Source organism: Typopeltis vanoorti, chromosome 20 (genome assembly GCF_054136105.1).
Source record: "Typopeltis vanoorti isolate ZY-2024b chromosome 20, IOZ_Tvanoo_1.0, whole genome shotgun sequence".
Taxonomy (NCBI): domain Eukaryota; kingdom Metazoa; phylum Arthropoda; class Arachnida; order Uropygi; family Thelyphonidae; genus Typopeltis; species Typopeltis vanoorti.
Window position 1 is genome coordinate 22,661,420 of NC_143568.1, and position 22,822 is coordinate 22,684,241.

General features: G+C 35.5%; 1 protein-coding gene across 1 annotated transcript in view; it reads left to right on the forward strand.

Annotated features, from left to right (window-relative positions):
• LOC150095280 (DNA primase large subunit-like) overlaps positions 1–22,822 on the forward strand; it is a 235,407-nt gene that overhangs the window by 36,212 nt on the left and 176,373 nt on the right. Inside the window, exon 5 of the mRNA XM_090410636.1 lies at positions 20,375–20,495. Within this exon, the coding sequence (XP_090266762.1) occupies positions 20,375–20,495 (121 nt within the window). The remainder of the gene's footprint in view (positions 1–20,374; positions 20,496–22,822) is intronic.

Genomic DNA, 22,822 nt, shown 5'->3' on the forward strand with positions numbered 1-22,822 from the left:
TGCAAACAATTGAATTATTCAAAATAGTACGAGTCACGTGATGTTAAATCGCTAATAGCGTTATACTTCACTGAAGAAAAGGTTAATCATAAAAGTGATTATAAAATAATTATAATTTATATTATCATCCAAAAAAAAATTAATTTATAATATCATACTAAACAGATCATTAGATAGATGTAGTATCCAGTGGTTTTTTAGGATTTATCTTTGTAAATATCACTATTGGCCTTAATTAAAAAAAAAAAAATAATAATGTATTATTGTTGCTTAAGGCTCAAAGCTGTATAACTGAGAGGAGACCTCCACATAGCCTTTAAAGGAATGTGGAGAACCGACCAGGGCTTCTGACCTAATGTCCAATCCTCACTTTCTCATGGTGCACCCTGTTGGGTATCTACTTGGATACTGAACGAACGAGGATGGGCTGGCAATTCGGGATTTAGCCGACCAAATTGTATTCTTATTAGTTAAACCAAAATAAAAAAAATTATGGTACAACATGACAAAATTTCATGCTGGCTGGGGCGTCGCCCAGTTAAACAAGTCCCCCATTGTTTTCGCCAGGGAACCAGGGCGAACAGCGAAAAGTCAGCTACTGGAACAAATCTGAAAACACACCCCAACTCAACATCACCAGAGTTGAAGATCGGTACTATCAACATAAGAAGCCTGAATGGCAAAGAAATGGAGCTAGCTGAGGAATTAGATAAGTACCAGATCGACGTAATAGGGGTGACTGAAACAAAAAAGACAAAATCTGGTGAGATCTTTCTGAGCAATAAATACAAAATGTTATATTCAGGCAATGACAATCAAGGAAAAGAAGGAGCAGCCACCATAGTATTCAACACAAAATACAAGGCTAATCTTCTTGAATGGCAGGCAGTCTCAAGTAGAGTAATGTGGTCAGATATCAGAATGGGGAACTGGACAATGAGACTTATTTGTGCCTATGGTCCCACAGAAGGTTTTACTAAGGTAGAAGTGGAGGAATTTTTTGAGGCTTTAGAAAAAGCAACTGACACAATGAAAAAGGAAAAGTTGGTCTTTGTTGGGGATCTAAATAGCAGAGTAGGAAGTGATTGTCAGACATACGAAAATGTTTTGGGAAAATTTGGAGAAAAGAGCAAAGCTAATAATAATGGCAAATATCTGTTGGATTTCTGCTCAGGACATGGACTGGTTATTACTAACACCATGTTCCAACATAATGTGCACAAATTCACATGGAGAGAAGAAGCAAGGAATCAGAAAAGTCTCATTGACTATGTTATTGTTGATAGTGATGTTTTCTCCCTGGTGCAGGACACCAGAGTGTACAGAGGATTTGAAATTGGAAGTGATCACTATTTAGTCTTGAGCAGGATAAAATTGAATTTCATATTGAAAAGAATAACATGTAAGAAAGTTTTAAAGAGAATAAAAGTTGAGCAGCTCTCAGATGTGAACTGTAGACTAAAATACACAAAAGATTATTGAAGAAAAAATGAAGGAGTTTGCGAATAGGAATCAAACCTTGGAGATTGAGTGGCAAGCTATGAAGAAAGCCGTGATTGATTCAGCTAGAGAGGCACGTGGTGAAGTTGCCTGAAGGATAGAAAACTTAGAACTCCATGGTGGACACGGGAAGTTAAACAGGCAGTGAAGGAAACGAAGGAAGCATATCAAAAGTTCCTGGCAAATAAGTCAGCTTGTGCTCTTAGAGAATACAGAGACAAATGTAAGAAAGCGAAACACTGTGTAAAACTAGCTAAACAAAAGTCATGGGAGGACTTTGGCAAGAATATAGAAAATAAATATCAAGATGGTGGCAAAATATTCTGGAGGTTGTTGAAGAAGCTTAGGAATGGAGGAAAGAGTGCTGTAAAAGGAGTTAGAGATGATAAAGGTGTCATGAAAACGGTAGAAAAAGATATCCTTGAAGTATGGAGTAATTACTTTGAAAAACTGCTAAATGAAACAAGCAGTGATGACAGCAGAGTGGTAAAAAACACTGACCAGGCATGCAGTCAGGAATACATATCCATACTTGAAGTAGAAAAAGCCCACAAAGGCTTGAAATGTGGAAATCAGCAGGAGTAGATGATATTCGACCAGAAATGCTGAAGTATTGTGGTATAAGGGTCTTACAGTGGCCGCACTGCATAGTTCAGAAAGTCTGGACAGAGGGACAAATTCCGGATGATTGGAGTAGAGCTCTCATAGTACCCATATATAAAAAGGGAATTTATGCTAGTATACTTGAGAAACGGTTGAGAAGAATTGTGGAAGAAAAGCTCGGTGAAGAATAAGCTGGATTCAGGCCAAATAGAGGCTGTCAGGATCAGATCTTCACTTTATGACAAATAGTCGAGAAAGTATGGGAATATAACAAAGATCTGTATTTAAGTTTTGTCAATTTGGAAAAGGCTTATGACAAGGTGCCAAGAGAGAAGCTATTCAATACACTACAGTTATATGGTGTCAATGGGACATTATATCAAGCAATACTTAGTCTTTATTTGAGTTGTAAGTCAGCAGTTAGAATTGAAGGAAGTACAGGAAGATCGTTTAATGTTAAATATTGTGTGAAACAAGGATGTACATTATCCTCTCTGTTATTCATTATCTATATGGATCACATTATGAAGGAAAGTGGTATTAAACATGATATCAAATTTGGAGATGTTAATGTCAGCTCTTTGCTTTATACGGATGATGTTATACTTCTAAATGAATCTGCTACAAGTCTGCAAGATTCTCTGACTAAATTGAATAACTGTTGTAATGGATATGGTATGAAGGCCAGCATTAAAAAGACAAACGATGAAAATAGGTAGAATTGATGAAAATGTCAACTGTGTTGTGAATGGGGAACCTGTGGAACAAGTAAAACATTTCAGCTACTTAGGCACGATTTTTAGTGAAGATGGTAAATTAAAATGAAACAATAGAATCAACAAAGCTGGTATGGTTGGAAGTCAATTGAATAAATTCATATGGAATAAGAGAGAAATTAGTCGGAACACTAAATTAGCTATATACAAGAAAGTATTCAAACCCGTTTTTACTTATCGATCTGAGAGCTGGGTCAGAAGTAAAACACTTGACCAAAGACTAGAGACCGCAGATATGAGAGTCCTGAGAAAGATTATAGGCGTGAACAGATGGCATCAATGGCAATATCATATTAAAAACAAGGATATTAGGAAAGAACTTGACATTGTCAGCATCCAGGAATGCATTAGCAGAGCTAATCTCAGGTGGTATGGTCACTTAAACAGAATGGGCGAAGAAAGATTAGCAAAACATTTTTTCTTTGCCAAGTTGGCAGCAAAATGACCCAGAGGAAGACCAAGATATAGGTGGATTGATACGGTACAAAGTGCTTTAGACGATAGAAATATAAGATCTGATAATGATGATATTGGAGTCTTTACAAGTAACAGACTGATTTGGACGAAAATTGTTGATAGGAAGTTAGTAATGATGTAATTTTTTTCATGTAGTACTATCATATCCTGTATACCCCTTGAGGGTAAAATGGCAGGAATTTGATGATGATGATGTGTTATTTGGATCAAACTTTCCCATATTTTTGACAAGGATAGGCAGTCATTCCGATTCAAGTTAGGGCAGTGAAGTAAGGCCTCAGCACTCTCTTTGAATTGGCTTTGAATTTATACTAACATCTGTGTAGAAGGTGGGTTTTGGACTGCAGAATGTTGTCGTCTGCCTCTATTCCATGTTGTGCCAATCCAGATTTATTTGATTTGTTGTGAAGAATATAAGATTGATGTATTATTTTTTTCTATTGAACGTCCAGTTTGTTCAAAGTAGGAAAGCTGGCAATCACATGGAACTTGATATACACCAGGAAGAGACATAGTTGAGAGTTTATCTTTAGATGATGGGAAATATGTTGATAGTTTATTAATGGGAATATAAGTAGCTGCTAAATCATATTTCCTCAGAATTCTTGAAACAGGCTCTGGTATGCCAGAGATGTATGGTATTGGAACCAGACGTATTCATTCTTTGTTATTTTGGTTGGGTTTGTAGGAGTCAAGAGAAGTTGTGTAGTTCTTTTAGAGAAGCCATTTAGTTTCATATACTGTTTGATATTAGAGAGTTATTCATGTGGGAGTTGAAAAATTAGTTCTAGTTCGTCGAATTAAACATTTCATGATTCCTGTCTTTTGAGAAGGATGACGTGCAAATTGTTGGAGAATGTATTGTCCAGTAAAAGTGGGTTTTCTATAAACTGATGTTGTTAAATTACGTGATGGTGTTAGTGGATGAGAATAATGTCTAAAAAGGATAATTAGTTGTCTTTTTCAATTTCCATAGTGAATTTGATATGAGGGTGTAAGTATATTGATTTCAGCTAAAAAAAAAAGTAGGTAAGGAATCTAAATTGTGAAGCCACATCGCAAAAATGTCATCTGTACATCTAACCCAAAATGAAGGTTGAGGGTTTATAGATGAAAAAAGGATGTCTTCTAAATGCTCTATATAAAAGTTGTCTAAAGCAGGGGAGAGCGAACCTCCGATTGCAGTTCCTTCTGCTTGGTTGTAGAATTTGTTTTGATGCAGGAAATATCTGGAGTGCATTATGAATTCGAATAGTCTTACTATATCTTGTGGGAAAATATCAGTAAGTAGCTGTCAAGTTTCTTTGAGAGGTACGTTCACGAATAGGGATTCTACATCAAAGCTCACAATAAGATCAGTAGGTTGTATAGAGACATTTTTTAATTTGTCTAAGAAATCTGACGAGTTTTTTAAAAAACAATGAGAATTGCTTATATGTGATTTCAATAGGTTTGCTAAATATTTGGCTATGCAGTTAAGTAGGTGAATACAGTCCGCAATCGGACGGAGAGGAATGTCTTTTTTATAGATCTAAGGTAGACCATAAAACCTAGGAGTTCTTGCAAAATGTGATTTTAACTTTTCTATGGTGTCTAAGTTTAGTTTGCATCTAAACTTATAACTTCATCTAGAAGGGAATTTAATTTCTTAAGTTGTGGTGTTGTGATCCAGTTCTTGATAAGTTGAGCCATCTTGTAGTAAAATAGAAATTTTTCTTTTATAGTTAGAGGAATCAATAACTACTGTAGCTTTTCTCTTGTCTGCTTTGATGATAACAAGGTGACTGTTGTGTCTTAGAGACTGTAGAGCTTTCTTTTCAGATGGAGATATTACAAAAGGTTCCTTAGTAGAGCTAAGGAAGAAGCAGAGGAAATTTTCAATGCATTAGAGAGGCAGCTAACACACACACACACACACACACACACACACAAAGTTGGTCTTTATTTGAAAAAAAAAAAAATTCTATACATGAGAGATAATCTAACCTATAGCACATCAGTATTGTGCGTGTGTGTGGGGGAGGGGGGGTTGGCTTTAAGTAGGATGGATGAAACTTCTAAGTACAGATTTTTAGCCTTTTCACTGGAGAGGTGAAATAAGTTTCGTTTTATGTTAGAGAGTAAAGAATTACACGATGTCTTGATAGTAGTTCTTTTTCCAAAAGAACTACACGTCTTCTTGGCTCCTGCAAACCCAACCAAAATAACAGAATCAAAATGTTGAGTTCGAATCCCATACATCTCCAGCATATCAGAGCCTATTTCAAGAATTCTGAGGAAATATGATTTAGTAGCTACTTATATTCCCATTAATAAACTATCCACATATTTCCCATCATCTAAAGATAAACTCTCAACTGTCTCTCTTCCTGGAGTATATCAAGTTCCATGTGACTGCCAGCTTTCCTACTTTGGACAAACTGGATGTTCAATAGAAAAAAGAATACAAGAACACCGATCTTATATTCTTCACAACAAATCTGAGAAGTCTGGATTGGTGCAACATGGAATAGAGACAGACCACAACATTCTCTGGTCTAAAACTCGACTTCTACATAGATGTCGGTATAAATTCGAGCTCCTATTCAAAGAGAGTGCTGAGGCCTTACTTCACTATCCTAACTTGAATTGGAATGACTGCCTATCCTTGTCAAAAATATGGGAAAGTTTGATCCGAATAACACATAAAATTTTTTTTTTTAAATTAAGGCCGATACTGATATTTACTAAGATAGATCCTAAGAAACCACTGGATACTACATCTATCTAATCTTCTGTTTAGTATGATATTATAAATTAAATATATTTTTTTTGGATGATGATGTAAATTATATTATTTTATAATTACTTTTATGATTTACCTTTTCTTCAGTGAAGCATAACACCATTAGAGATTTAACATCACGTGACTCGTACTATTTTGAATAATTCGGTTTTTTCGCATTCTGCCTTTTAAAAAAATGTTCAGGCCACTGATGATAGTTTGTTAGTTTCAAACTGAAATATTTGGCAGTACATTTAATAAATATTACTTCTTGTGTTTACATGTAAATAATTTATGATAAAACTGTGGCACAAGTTTCCCTCAAAACTGGAGATATACAACTTGTTGTTTTACAATAACTACACTGTATAATTCAGATGGAATTGTCAGGATCAAATTCCAAATGATAGGTACCACAAAAGTATCCATCTATAAAAAAGAGAAAAGTGAATGTGAGAATTACAGAGGAATTTCCTTGGTAAGCTTCAAAAAAAATTATGTAAGTTTTCTAGAATAACGAACTGGATTCGGGCCAAATACAGTAATATTCCAGTTAACACTTAGGATACATTTTTTGAATATAAAGCAGGGATGGCAACAACGTGGCTCACGTCGCGCAGCTCTTGATGCTCTACCAGGAAAAAAAAAACAAAAAAAGAAGAGGACACAACAAAAAAGAGACGCAAAATAAAAAAAAAAGAGAGAAGAGGGAGAGAACAACAGGGTTAATAAAAATTACTGCAGCAAAAAAGTTCAATTCGAAACACATTAAATGAAGTTTACTTTGAACAATTAGAATAATTTTAAAGTTGAAACACGATAATTTTAGTTACTTATTTACTAGTAGAAGTCTTCCATGTATCCATTTTCTTAGTAAGCTCCTTAAAATTAGGTGCATAATTAGTCAAAGTAGTTCATACAAGTTCAAATGTTCATTAAAAAGAGATCTATATTTAGATTCAATAAATTTAAGAGTCGAATATAGCACTTCACAGGAGTATATGTCCCAAAAAGAGATCAGTTTTCTGGCACATTGCTTAAGTGTTGGATATCGTTGGTCAGGAACCTGCTTCCAAAACTCAATTAAGGAACATATATTGGGTTGGCAAATAAGTTCGTTTGGTTTTTCAGAGTGGAATGAAACACATTTTATTTAATATATATAATACATACTAGTCAGTTATATATTGATCCTCTTTATCAATGAGATGACCTTTTGCCATCTGTCCACCAATTTCATTATGCCACGTTCATAAAACTCCTGAGGTTCACTGGCGAAAAACTGATCCAGGTGTCTTTTGACAGCCTCCTCATTAGTGAAGAGAATTCCCATTCAGAGAATTCTGCAACGATTGGAATAAGTGGTGTTGTTGGAAGTTTTTTTTCCCACTTGGTTAGACTATAATAAATTTAGTTTAATCCTTTATCCAAGTGCAAGCAAACAAAGCTTGCACCTGAAGTAACTTCAGGACTGAGGCAACTCATAGTAAAGGTGGACCAAGCTCTCATCACTGTCTTAGTATCTCCTTTAATGCAAAACACATCTCCTTGCAGATATGTATAATGTTATGCATTAAGGGAAGGGCCACTACCCAGACTGGTTTTGACCTTTATTGAGGTCTCATCAGTGGGAACCAGACCCAGGTGGTGATACTAAGGGAGAAGCAATGGAGAAGTCATATTTACCTATACAAATTGCCAAAAGGTGTACCACCTTATTATTAAATTACTCTGGATTTAGAGAAAGATGTTTGAAGTTTTCTCATCTTTCACATCTTTCTCTAAATCCAGAGTAATTTAATAATGAGGTGGTACACCTTTTGGCAACTCATATAGGTAAATGACTTCTCCATTGCTTCTGCCTTAGTATCACCACCTGGGTCTGGCTCCCACTGATGAGACCCCAATAAAGGTCGAAACCGGTCTGGGTAGTGGCCCTTCCCTTAATGCATAACATTATACATATCTGCAAGGAGATGTGCTTTGCATTAAGGGAGATTCTAAGACAAGGAGTGATGAAAGCCTTGGTCCACCTTTACTACGAGTTGCCTCAGTCTTGAAGTTACTTCAGGTGCAAACTTTGTTTGCTTGCACTTGGATAAAGGATTAAACTAAATTTATTATGGAATAAGTGGTAATCGGAAGGTGCCAGGTCCAGTGAATATGGAGAATGCAGCAAAACATCCCAGCCAAGATGTAACAATTTACTCCGAGTTGTTAATGATGTATGGGATCTGGTGTTGTTGTGGTGAAAGACAACTCCTTTCCGATTTTCCAATTCGGGACGTTTTGTGCTAATTGCACGGGCCAGTCACGTTAACTGTGAGCAATAGACAGTTGAATCAATTGTTCTGCTCGATAGTAACACCTCATAGTGGACAACACCTTTATAATCCCACCACATAGACAGCATGATCTTCTTTGGGTGCAATCCCACTTTCGAGGTTGTTTGCGGCGGTTCGTTCTTGTGGCCCCCCCCCCATGATATTTTACTTACCGCGTAATCGTACATGACCCATTTTTCATCTCCCTTAATCATCCGCTTCAAAAATGGTCATTTTCTTGGCGATGTCGCAGTGAATCACAGATGGATATGTGAGCAGTCATATTGGCCTCAGTCAATTCATTTGGCACCCAAGCATGGAGTTTTGAAACATATCCCAGCTTGTGAAAATGGTTTCCAACGCTTCTATGGGATATGTTCAGTACTGTTTGTGATGGATTTTTGTCAACGATATCCTTCACAACACTCAAATCAACCAAGGCTCATCACTGAGGGTGAAATCTCCAGAACGGAATTTGGCAAACCACTTTTGGCATACGCGCTCTGTTAAGGCAGCATCCCCATGTATGCTTCATATTTTTTTATGGGCCTCCGCAGCTTGTTTGCTTTTTTGAAATAAAAAAGCAAAATATGCCTAAATAAATATGCTTAAATATGCAAAAAATAATTGGTTTTGAAATAGGAAAACCTCACTCAGGCATGTTCGTGAGGAAAGGATTTTCCAAAATAAGTGAATATTGGCTTAAGTTCTTGAAGGTCACAAAATCGATTGTTGAGTTCTTTGGCCACATAATTTAATTTGCTAACATATATATGATCCCATTTCTAATTCCACTCCTGGCGAATATGTCACTATTTTCTTCAGACAAATCAAGTTTGTCTGAAGAAATTAGTGAAAGTTTTGTTTTTGAAGTCTCTCTGGAAAAGTTGCATTTTACCTTGGAAGCTTAGCATGGTCTGTTCGAGATCAGTTATTAGTTTTTTTCTCCCTTGAAGTGAAATGTTTAAATTCTGTAGATGCTGGAAAACATTAGTGAAAAATGTCATCTCAACACTCACTGAGTGTCTTTGAGATGAAGGAAAAATTCTCCTTTTCTCTAAGAAACTTTTTGATTGGGGTCTAACAACAAAAAAAAAAAAAATATTTAATACATTGCTAACTGAGAGCCACCTTACTAAGCAAAACCATCATACGTCATTAGGAATCTCATCACAATTCAACTCATTGAGAAAGCTTTTGAATTGTCAGTGTATTTTAGCACTTGAACGAATAAAATTGACAATTCTTAGAACTACTTCCATTATGTTTTCATTTTTAAGACACTTGGCAACTAGATGTTCCCTGTGAAGAATGCAATGTACAGGTAGGAAAGCAGGATATGATTCATCATTCTCAAGGAGCCCCGTGAGCCCTTTACTTTTATCCCTCTTAGCTGGAGCACAATAGATTGCAATGCTGACAATTTTTTCGTGCAATACTGAAGTTTTTGTAAGTGCAACATCGAGAGCTTCTTTGGTGTCAGCTCCACATGCTGTATCTTTCAACGCCATAAAGTCCAATAGCTCTTCCTTGACATTCAGGTCGTGAGATACGAAGCGTACAAATATAGCTAGTTATGGTTTGTCCTGAATATCTGTAGATTCATCCAACTGTACTACCTAAATGCAGCACAGTTTAACGGTAATTCTCCTTTCAATTGTATGCTTGGAAACTGGCATCTGTTCAATCAGTTTGAGTAGTTTTTTATTATTAGAGTCTAAAACTGAAATTATTTGTGCAATATTCTTCTTGACAAATTCTCCTTCCCTGTATGGACATTTTGCCTGTGCAATATTAAACTCTAAAATAAAACCAGCCTCAGTAGTAACATCATCCTCTTTAGCAAACATGGACATTAATTTACTCTGACCATGGAGTTCTTTCATAGTTGATAGTTTAGTTTTCCTCAGATCAGAACCAAGAGGAAATTCTTTACTAAAATTACTGTGATGCTTGAGATTGCTGACTGAATTGTGCAAGTGTTATTTGGCATATGGCACACATTGGTTTACTTTGTCATTTTGCAAAAAGAAACTCCTCTTCCCACTCTGGCCTAAAACTTCTGTGTTCCTCTTCATATTTATGCGACATTTTTAAGCATTTGAAAGCACTTGTGTTTTTTATGCAACATTTTTAATCACTTGAGAAAGAGTTCAACAATAACAAGCACTGTCAATGGACTCGCGCAACAATATGTTGAGCGATGCTGATAGATGCGTGTGATTACTGTGTTATGGCGAACAGGCATAGTTTCTGTATCTCTCATCTCCCCACCTTGCCATGTGCACACTCACTTACTCCCATACCATCTCATCAGTCAAAGGTTGCGGCTCTTCTAAGTCTTACTGGAATTATTTTGGCTCCCAGTGGAGGCATAGTTGGTCACCCCTGATATAGAGCATTAAGTGGGGTCATTTTAACTTTATATGAATAGAGAATGAAGACAAACATGAAAATAACAGCATTGAACTTTTATTCAACAGTTATCTCGGTTGTTCTTATATTAGACATTGTTAAGTTAAAAAAAAAAAAAAAACCTTCATATCAACTTGACATTAACCTGCTCCTAACTGCCTTAGTTCTTGCAATTTTATATCCAGGAAATGTGTTTTCCTAACATCTTTGATTTTTTACTTTCACTATTCTTTCTAGACATAACTTAAAAGAAGAAGAAATATTTTTGGAAACCAATTTGCACACTACCATCTTTATTTAATAACTGAAAGTGTGTATTACATACCAAGCACATCAAATTACTACAGGAGTCGATACATTCAGTATTATCACTTTAAGCTGGAGAATTCTGGGAATTAAGTACCATACCATCAGAGAATTCGGGGAATTATATATAACCATTATCTAGTGTTATCATCAGTTGAAGACTGAAAGTTTGGGGAATTGTGGACTTTCTTACACAGTGTTTGCAAAGAATGCTATAATGAAATGGGATGTCATTAATTGTGATTTTAAGGTGGAGGTTGTCAGGATCAGATTTTTATTTCAAGACAAATAGGTGAGAAATTATGGTAATATATAACAAGGATCTGTATCTAAGTTTTGCAGATCTAGAAAAGGCATATGACAAGGTGCCAAGAGAAATGCTTTTCAAAACAGTATAGTCATATGATGCAAATTAAATGAGACATTATGGCAAGCATTATGTAGTTTGTGTTTGAATTGTATTTAGAATTCAAGGTGATACAGGAAGATGGTGTGATGTTAAATCAGGTGGCAGATAGAGATTCATATTATTTAAATTAAGGGGATATTAACTCTACTATTATTTATCATTTATATGGATCACAATATGAAGGAAAATGACATTAAGTCTGGTATTAAAACTGGAGATATTTAACTCTGCTCTTACTTTGTGCAGATATTATTCTGTTAAATATAGTGGTTTTCATAAATTAAAGAATAAATAAAAAATTCATAACTCAAATACTGTATGATGAATTTTTATGCAATTTGGTGAAAAGCAGTATATGAGATGTGAAAGAAACACAAAAATTATAAATAAATTGGTTAGTAACAAATGGGTACGTGAAGATAATAGTCAAAAACAAGAGGGCAAAATGAGATTGTCAAAGTGCCTTAATAAAGAATATGGCCACACTTCATAGCAATACAGTGCTCACAATGATGTTTCCTACTATTTATAATGGTGTCCAGGAGTTCAGTTGGTAATAACAACCATTCCGCCTATAAAGCTCTCCCAAGTTCCTAAAGATTTTGGAGAGTGTTTGAGAGTAACAACACATCCATCTAGAGCATTCTAGACATTCCCAGGAGGAATAAGGTTAGGAGACCTGACTGGCTAGTCCATACATACAGTAGTCTCTTCTTGAAAATATTGGTCCACAAGCTTTGCTTTCTGAGGATGAGCATTATCATCGTGTAGGATAAATGTCTTTTCTATCACATCTGCATGCAGAGGAACATAGGGGTTAAAGGACCTCATCTCTCTAAGTTGTAGCCTTCATGGTTCCACTAGGAAGCACATATAAGTTAGTGCATCCCAAACGAGAACCTCCCCAAACCATTGAACTACCATAAGTGTCCCTTTCACAAATAATAGAGGGATGATAACATGTCCCTAATTCTTTTCAGATCAAAGCATGACTGGTAGTATCGCTTTGTGGAGCAAATTGGAAATTATCTATAAGCCGATGTTATTGGTCTTTAGTCCAGTTTATGTGGAGCCTGGTCCATTTCAAAACTCCTATGGTGTGGAGATAGGACATGCAGACTACCGGTCTGCATAGCATATAGACCACCTTTGTGAAGCTTTCTGCACATGTGCAGAAGGTCAGATCATAGCTGATTAAGGGTAGCACTCCTGTTTTGGTGAGCAGAAAATTGGAGATATCAATCACCCATTGGTTGTATCTCCATAGCCTCCTTTCAGTGCATCTTAGGAATGCTGTTTGTGACTGATATTGGTTCCAGTCTGTGAATCACAGAATGACTTGTATGTAACCATCTGGTTATCTCCACCTAACTTTGGCGATCCTCTACTCTTACAATGACTTGCTACCTGAATTCATTGGTTGTCTTGCATCCATATCCAAGAATTTTGCTTTCATGAAATATCTTGTTCTCACTCCAGACACAAAATGGAAAACCACTCAAAAATGTCTGCTTTTATGCTGTGACTTGTACCATTATATCAATATACCATTGACAGTGCCACTCATTTGTATACAAAAATCAAATTCAGGGTCACTTTTTTTTTACATAATGTACCTGACTGTCATATGTTTTTTCCTTTTCTCCCCAAGCGCAAATGATTTTCTCTTTCAATTAAAGATGCCAAGAAATTATATTCTTGGTTTAATCCTGTATCCAAGTGTAATCAAACAAAGTCTGCATGTGAATTCACTTCACGACTGGGTTACTTGTATATATTATTTAAATTAAGAGGATATTAAATCCCACATTGTTTTAAAATCGAATAAGAAACTTAAAGATTGGAATCGGAGGGTTTCATGCCTAATATAGTAAACTATAAAGTATCGGCGTGAGCTAATGCAAGTAGTCCTAGCACGTAGTACAATCTCGGGCAACTCTCAGCAAAGGCGGTAAAGTTCTGATCGCTATTCTTGGTATTTTCCATAATGTAAATACACATTTCCTAGGAAATGTATGCTGTTATTACATAATGGCAGGCGGTCACTAGCCAGACCGGTTTCAGCCTTTATTGAGGCTTCATTTGCTGCGAGTTGCCCAATATTGTACTACGTACTAGGACTACTTGCATTAGCTCACGCTGATAATCACCGATACTTTATAGTTTACTATATTCGGCATGAAACTCTCTGATTCCAATCTTTGAGTTTCTTAAAGGTTTTTAAATGTGGGATTTAATACCCCCTTAATTTAAATAATGTTTATATCGCCGAAATGAAGCCTATTGGCTCTTTATATTTAAGTACTTGTATATAGACTAATGACTTCATATCATTTGCCTTGGTATCCCATAATGCAGTGCACGTATCCTTATGGACACGTATAATGCTATGCATTATGGGAAGTACCACTACCCAGACCAGTTTCAACACCTTTATTGAGGTCTCATCAGTGGGAGCCAGACTCAGAAGTGATACCAAGGTTGAAGTAATGCAGAAGTCATATTTCCACATACAAGTAATCAAAAGGTGTCACACCCTATTACTAAAACTAAAATATTCTGGATTAAGGATAGATGTTGAAAGTTTTTTACTTGGTTATACACTATCTGATCAAAAGTATATGGACAGCTACTCAACTGTAATCAGACTTTCACTGTGACACACTTTTCGAGTAGTGGACGTTAATTATTATTATTATTATTATGTGATACCTCCAGGGAGTCCAAAGACTCATCGAGGGAGAGTGTACATCAAACGATTGATCCCCTTACAACTACTGACATGCTCAAACTTGCTTAATTTTTTGCATGAGCCATTAGTAGCAGAGGCTCTACCAATTGATCAACCTTTGCTGTATTGGATCCTACTTCTTAATTTATACTTTGGATCCAACATGTTAGTCACTATGATGTTCTTAAACAAAGTTATAAGTTGCTAGTTGATTTCTAATACAAATATAGAGAAAATTTATATTTATAGACTGCGCCACTCTATATCTGAATTAGTTCAAGAATTGAAGATAAACCAACTCACAACTATCTCTCTTTTATGTGATGTTATTAATTATACTGGCCGAGCATATTTAACTTACTTAATTTTCCCGCTTTGGTTCGAATATTTTATGAGTGGTGCAGTAAAAGAGATTCAGGCAAAATTCAACTTTTGATTAACAAAAACAAACATTTAATTTTAAAATCATAAATTTCACACTTAACTTCAAATCAGTAATTAAGATATCACAAACTCTTCAGCTTCTCTGATAAGTACAATCATACAAACTCTAACAAGATAAATCTGATACCTCTATATTACAGTCTTCTCACAGTTTCTTAAGTTCCAAGATGCAATAAAAATTTCAGTAATTTTTCTTCACAAACAAACAAACACTTTTAATTTTATGCTTCTTTTAATTCTCCGCGATAGTTACTGTTAACATCGGGGAATTCTAAGATGAAACTCACACACTTCTCTGAACAGAAATATTAAAGTTGGAATAATCTTACCGTTAATCTTCTTCCTTCATCAACATACACACAAACACTTTGTATAACTGTAAACACTTTTAACAATAAACAGCACTCATTAAAATAAATCTTCTAGCATTAACTGAATTAATTTACAGGCACAATACATATAATCAGATGTTCTTGTATGAATCGCTACTGATTACTCTTGAATTAGAGCAATACACAATAATTCTTTAACTTGGGTTTTTATATGTACAGATGTTCATTCCTCCAGAATTCAAATAATTCTTTAGGCATTATAATTCGAAAAAACCACTATCATTAAACACAACCCTGTTGCCTCTATTTATTCTCTAGTTACTTCTTACTATGCTTCACGTTTCAGTGTGGCCTTGAAAGGTCGGCCCTGAAAATAAATCTCAACTAAAATATCGCTAGTCATTCAGTAGTCACTCAGCTATCTTCCGTTGCTTTATTTGTTATTCAAAAACTTGTTAGCTAACTGCTTTTCAACTTGTAGACTTTATTTAGTTGCTTGAGTGACTTGCCGACTTGCTATTATCGCACTGTGATTTTCGAATGCCCGATTCCAACCTAATGCCAATTCTTCTCTCTCTAATAAATCTCTAATGCTCTAATCTCCTAATTAATTTTTTTTCCAGCGTTCCTCCTTTTTATATCCATTTTTCCCGCCTAAATTCTTCTCAAGATCTCTTTAACTTTCCAGTAAACTTTCAGTATTTTCAATAAACCTCCTCTTCACGTTCTGTTCCAATTCTTGTGCTCGCTTACTTACATGCGTCTCCATGACAACAAAACAAAACGTAAATAAAATTGAGCTATTACATAACGTTAAACTTTCACAAACAGGAATAAATAGAGAATATTTACATTTCAAATAATGCGCAGTTAAATTATCAAATACAAGTTCTTATAATATCAACATAGTAATAATTAAAATAGCTTAATATTTTATCACAGAGTTTTTCTACTATTAATACATACGTTCTTGATTAAATAATTAAATATTAGATAAAATTAAAGGTAGTTATATGAATATTAAATTATAAACAAGTGATTTACATTAAATAATATTTACAAATGTAGCCTTTGCCATGGTGGATTATGTTGGATTCTGAGGAGAGTATTAATAATTTAAATTTCTCTTCATTCAGAATCCAACAGCTGGCAGTATGGGGGTAGGTCCATCCTTTGCTTCTATGGCAGCTCTAATTCTGCCAGGGAGACTTTCTACCAGGTGTCAGAATATCTCTGAAGGAATGGCAGCCCATTCTTCTTGAAGAGCTGTAGCCAGATCAGTTCATGATGTGGGTCATTGGGGTCTGGAGAAAAGTCAGCGTTCTAATTCATCCCAAAGGTGTTCTATGGGATTCAGGTCGGGGGCTGGCCAGTCCATTTTTGGAACATTATTGTCCACATACCATTCCCTCGCAGACCTTGCTTTATGGCAGGTAGCACTGTCATGCTGATACAGACAGTAGTCATCGCTGAATTGATCTTCTCCCATACACAGTACCCAATGCCCCAAAATGTCCTTGTTCCTTCTGCATTTAGATTTCCGTGTAGTGTTATTGAGAGGGCCAAGTCCATTCTATGAAAAATACCCCTACACTATAATGCCACCTCCTCCAAATTTCACCGTTGGCACTACACATGCTTGCAGGAATCATTCGCCACACCTAGACCCTCCTGTTGGACTGCCACATGGTAAAGTGTGATTCATGACTCCAAATCAGTTGTCCAGTGGCATCGCTCTCTACACCACTGCAGGCGGTACTTAGCATTCACAGGAGAAATGTTTGGTTTATGGGCAGCTGTTCAACCATGGAACCCCATTCCTCTTAACTCTTTGACGCACAATCATGGTGCTGGCTGGACAGTTAGTAGTGCTGCAGAACTCAGGTGATTGCTTCACTTGATGTCTGGCAATTTCTACGAATCAACTTCTATAATGCTTGACAGTCCCTGTCTGTCATTAATTTCTTACTGATGTAGTAACCAATAACTAGTCCCTGTTCAAAGTCGCTGACCTCCCTTGACCTACCTATTCTGCTCATACTTCTTATCACTGAACAACACACAGCTTCGTGCCTCCTTTTATACCAGTAAGTGAGGGTGTAGTGACATCTAGACATCAGTTTATGAATTACAGAGGGGTGTCTGGGTACTTTTGATCAGATAGTATACTATCAATTAAAGATGCCAAGAAATTATATTCTTGGTTTAATCCTCTATCCAAGGCTAAGCAAACAAAGTTTGCACGTGAAGTCACTTCATGACTGGGCTTCTTGTATATAGAGACTGATAGAGGCTTTATCCAAGTGTAAGCAAACTTTCTTTGCTTACACTTGGATAAAGGATTAAACTAAGAATATAATTTCTTGGCATTCTTAATTGATAGCATAACCAAGATTACTTTATTTTATATAACTTTCAAGATATATTAAGATACTTTATATAACTTTCAAGATTTTTCTCTTTGTTCCTTAATTTATTGAAACCAGTGTAAATCCAGCACAAGTCTGCAGGATTCCCAAACTAAACTGAATAACTTCTGTAATAAATTGGACATCAAAAATCATTAATAAAAAAAATCAAAGATTATTAAATTAGTCAGGAACAATGAAATTTCAACTGCCTGCTGAAGGGTGGACTATAGAACAAGTAAAACATTTTAGCTAAATTAGGAACATTTTTAAGTGAAAATGGCAAATTCAATATGGAAGTAGACAACAGCTGGTATAATAGGAAGTGAACTGAATAAAATTATATGGAATGAAAGAGAAATTAGTCAAAAACTAAAGTAGCTGTATAAAGACAATGTTCAAACAAATTTTAACTTATGAATCAGTAAGCTAGGGTAGAAATAAAGCAATTGATTGAAGACTAGAGACCACAGATATATGAAAGTTCTCAGAAAGATTAGGGGAGTAAACAGATCACTAGTGGCAGTATCATATTAAAAATTAGGATATTAGGAAGGAGCTTGACATTGTTAGCATTTAGGAAGGTGTGAGCAGAGCTAATCTCAGTGTTATAGTCACTTATGGAAGAGGATAAGTTAGCAATTTTTTTTTGTCAGGATTTGAGGAAAAGGATCTAGAGTAAGAACAAGAAGACTGAATAAAAAGACTGCTTTAGAAGACTGAAATACGAGATCTGATAGTATGGGAGTCCTGACAGAAAATAGAATAGTTTGGAGGAAAATTCTCAGTATGAAATTGGTAATGATGTAAACTTTTCAGGTAGTACTATTGTAATATCCTGTGCTCTCTCCCCACCTGGAGAGGTGGGGGGAGAGCACAGGAATCAGGAATTCAGTGATTAGTCAGGAAGTTTTTAAAACTCTAAAGTGTTTCTTTAGGAAATTGTCCAGAAAGGAAAATATCATTTATGTGGTATTTTTCATTGGCTTTCTTTTTGAAGGACTCCATAGAAACTCGGAAAATCTAATGGCTATTTTACAAATGTCTCCACCATTGAATGTAATGAAACCACCATTATTTAAATTAGCCATTAGATTATCCGAGTGTCTATGGAGTCCTTCAAAAAGAAATCCAATGAAAAATACCACATAAATGATATTTTCCTTTCTGGCCAATTTCCTAAAGAAACATTTTAGAGTTTAAAAACTTCCTGACTAATCACTGGATTCCTGATTCCTGTGCTTCTTTCACACCATTCTGAAACCACCATTATTATACTTGCCAAAGGTCTCACAGCAACATATCTATTGTATTTAACCTTAAAATTATTCGACTATTCACATTCACAACACATTCTCACAGTGCGTTTCATTGCCCACCACTCTTCATCAAAAATCTACTCCTCGTTAGCCAGTTTGCCATGCCTTCTGTGTAGGATATGCATTTAAAAAAAAAAACTTAAGAAACTGTAGTTTGCTAATAGGTGCTTCTGTCATTTATTTTGCAAACTGATCATGCACTGTTGATTAGCATGTCCATATGCAATTATAATCAGCATTTTGTGTTTGTTGGTATGTGACATTTGTGCTGGTAGTTTTGCAGATGGACCACTGATCCCATTGTTTGCAAAGATACAAACTATAATTACATTACTACTTTTTTCTAATCTTCTTCTGCAGCTTTTTCCACTTAAGTAGGGTTGTTGTTTGTGGTGAGTCTCCTTCACAACCTCCTGTCTTGGGCTGTAGCCACATCCAAGTTCTTCATCCTCATGTCCTCCTCCACCATCTTTTCTTTGGCTGCCCACGCTTCCTCCTCCCCTGCACATCCATCTGCATGACCTTTCTTCCCACATACTCTTCCTCCTTCCTCATTCATGAGCAAACCATCTCAACCTTGCCTCCTGTATTTTCGCTCCTAAGTTCGTAACTTTCACTGTTCCCCTTACATAGTCATTTCTCAGACGATCCTTTCTGGTCACACTGCACATCCACCTAAGCATTCTCATCTCCACTACCTCCATTCTGCTAATGTTATTTTTCCTCAGGACCACAGTTTCCATAGCATACATCATAGCTGGTCTCACTACTGCCCTATAGATTTCGCCTTTTAGATTAATCGGCATCCTCTTATCGCATTGCACTCCAGTCATCTCTCTCTCTCTCCCTCTCTCTCTCTCTCTCTCTCTCTCTCCATCCTACATCCCACTTCCTTCTCAGCCTCACCATCCTCTTTCATTGTTGAACCTAAGAATCTAAAGTCACTGACCTTCCTGATGGCATTTCCTTCCAGCTCCAGATCTGTCTCCTGGCTGCCATCCACTTTGCAACACATAGACTCTGTCTTACTTCTGCTCAGTCTCATACCTCTCTCTTCCAGTACTTTCCTCCAACAATGCAGTTTAGCTGCCACTTCTTCTCTTCATTCTGCACACAGCACGATGTCATCTGCATACAACATAGTCCAAGGCGCGTCTTCTCTCACCTCCTCCATCACAATATTAAACTGGGACGGACTTAATGGGCTGTGTTTTTTACTATCGTCCTTTGTGCCCAGCGGACTTAATACTACTTTTTTTAATGATTAACTTTTTTTCCTGTTTACAAGTTTCTCTGATATGGGATCATTTTATATATGTGCTGATTCATTCCTCAGCTGTTGAATCACTGATCTTTTATCTTTTTGAAACACTGCCAATGGTTGGTTTAAGAAACCCTGGTGATTTTGCAGCAGCTGCACAGATTGACATCTAACGTTGAATTGTACAGTTGACCACAACTGAAAGTGGGCTATTTTATCTGAGAATATAGCATATCAAAATGTTAATATGAAACTTGGTTAATTTTGTTGGACTTGTATTTATCTATTTATTTTTGTTTTGTTAGGGAGGAACTTCGAAAGTGGTTTATTACTCAGGAATTGGAATTATTTAGATTTCGTTTCACATCAGAGACTTCAAGCAGCATTAAATATTTCTTGGAACTTAATCATTTGGATTATTATATAGTTAGTATTTGTTGAAATTTTTACATGTTTTTGTATTAGAATAATTTTAGTAAAATAAATTACTGTTTCTTCTTGATGCCCATGGTTGGCTTTAATATATGGAGTGCATTTATTTATGTGATAGATAAAAGTAGGCTTGGTTAAAAAAAATTAAAATTTAAAAATAATTTAAAAAAAACCCAATGAAGATAAATAAAATCTACCGAGACTTAACTTGAATAGTTAAATATTATACCAGATGCCCACTATTAATTTATTAGTGTTTTACATTTTTTTGTTTTTTGCAAATTTAATTGTAAATGCTGATATCAGTTTGCATTAATTTTTATTTTGTCATTTAATTGAAGTAGTGTACATTTGGTATGCTTTCATAAATGTTATCACACAGCAAGATTTTTTTTTATTCAACTTTTCATGTTATGATTATTAATTTTACTTTCAAATAATAATTTTGTTGTTTTTGTTTTTTCAGTTTTTTTTTTCTTTGCCGATAATTAGATGTAATTTTTTATGAAATGAGTTTTTTTTTCAATAAAGTTATTCCCATTCTTTATTTCAATAAAGACATTCCATTGGAAACTGCTGATAACAGATAAACTCAAGGGAGGAAAAAAAGTTGTTTATAAGTCAGAGCATGATCACCAGATCAATTCTGCATGCTTTATAAGATATACTGTGGAAGTTCTTAACCTATGGTTATGAATTTGCCTTTCTTCCAGTGGTTATTACTGACTCAGAAGAGATTATGAACACTCATTATATGTGCTTTCGTTATCCATGGTTTTGCATATATACGTGGTTTCATTTCAGTAGATTAGACTATTTCTGTTTCCTCTTCAAGGTCGCAGAAGCTTCTGTGCATGGGCCAATGGGCTGTGCTTTCTATTATCATCATCCTCTGTGCCCAGCAGATCAGTCTCCTTACTACCTTTTTGGTTTATATGGTATTGTCTATATCTCTGTAAATAACTTCTGTGCCCTGAGCATTAAAAATCTTCTGGCCATGGAAAAGACATTGGTAAAGAATCTGAATCAAGTTCTGTGGAAGTTGAGCCCGAGAAAGCTCTCACAATGAAGGTCATGTCTCAAGCTTTTAAGTTGACAAGGCAGTGCTGTGGTTCTCTTTGAAGAACATGTCTCTGATTGTATGTGGAATTCTAAAGTGAAAAGGGAGATTGAAAACATCTTTAAATGGTACAGGGATGTCTATAATCAGAAGTTGAAAACTGCAAGTCACGTTTCCATTGAGAGATTCTTGAAAAGCAGCCTTTAATCTATCTTTAATATGAGCCTTCATCTTCAGCATGCCAGCTAAAGATCATGTGATTAAAATGTGGGTACGATATATTAATCTTGAAAATGAAGAACTGCTTTAATAGTTTACTTTGTTTATACATACTGAATATTTTATTTACTACTCTTATGCTTTAATGTGTATGAAAAATAGGTGCATTTTGGATTAAATTAATCTTGAAAGATAGGAATCTCGCTTGTTTGTGAACAGTACCTCCATTACCCCATGTTATAAGTCTCTTTTTCAATATATGGCAGTTCTCAAGAATGCAACCTCTGTGTATAATGAGAGTTATCCCTATTTATATTCGCTTGCTTTTTTAAATTATGACTTTGAACAAAGTTGTTCAACCTGTAGTGTACTAGTACCATGAGTGGGGAAGGAAGGTGAGAAGAAAAGTAGAAATTTGTTAACGTTAGATTCAAAAGCTCTTGTAGATTGTACTTAATGCAAAGTATATCAAATGTGCTATTTGGAAGAATAGAAGTAGAGGGAATGAATAAAACAAAAGAAAAATTATCCCACTATCTTCTATTTTAGAAAATAGAGGATAGTGAGAGAATTATGGTTGCCAATTTTGATGAATAGCAACCATGAGAATATCTAGAAAGTGCATGCAGCAAAAACTGAACCTCTGGGCAAATGAAAATGGAGAATCATTCAGAGAAGAGTTTTATTAACTGTTTTGCACTGTGGCAAGAATATTAAAGACACCATTCCAGATTTGAAAACTGTATTCATTGATCAAGTTTATGATTTGTATAGGATTAATAGTTCAGAGCTAAAGTAATGTCTGAAGGAAAAGTGAATTAGTTTCTTGGATGCTAAGGAAGCAATACTTATAATGTATTTATGCCAGTAAGCAAGAGCATATGAGTCTAAGCAAGCAACTATGTGAATGCAGTTAAAAGGATACAAAACATGAAATTAGAGTTGAAGGATAAGAAATATGATGAAGCATGTAGCATGAAATTAGACAGTTGATGGATATAAATAGGACAAAATAATTGAGTGAAAGATAGCTGGGAGAAAG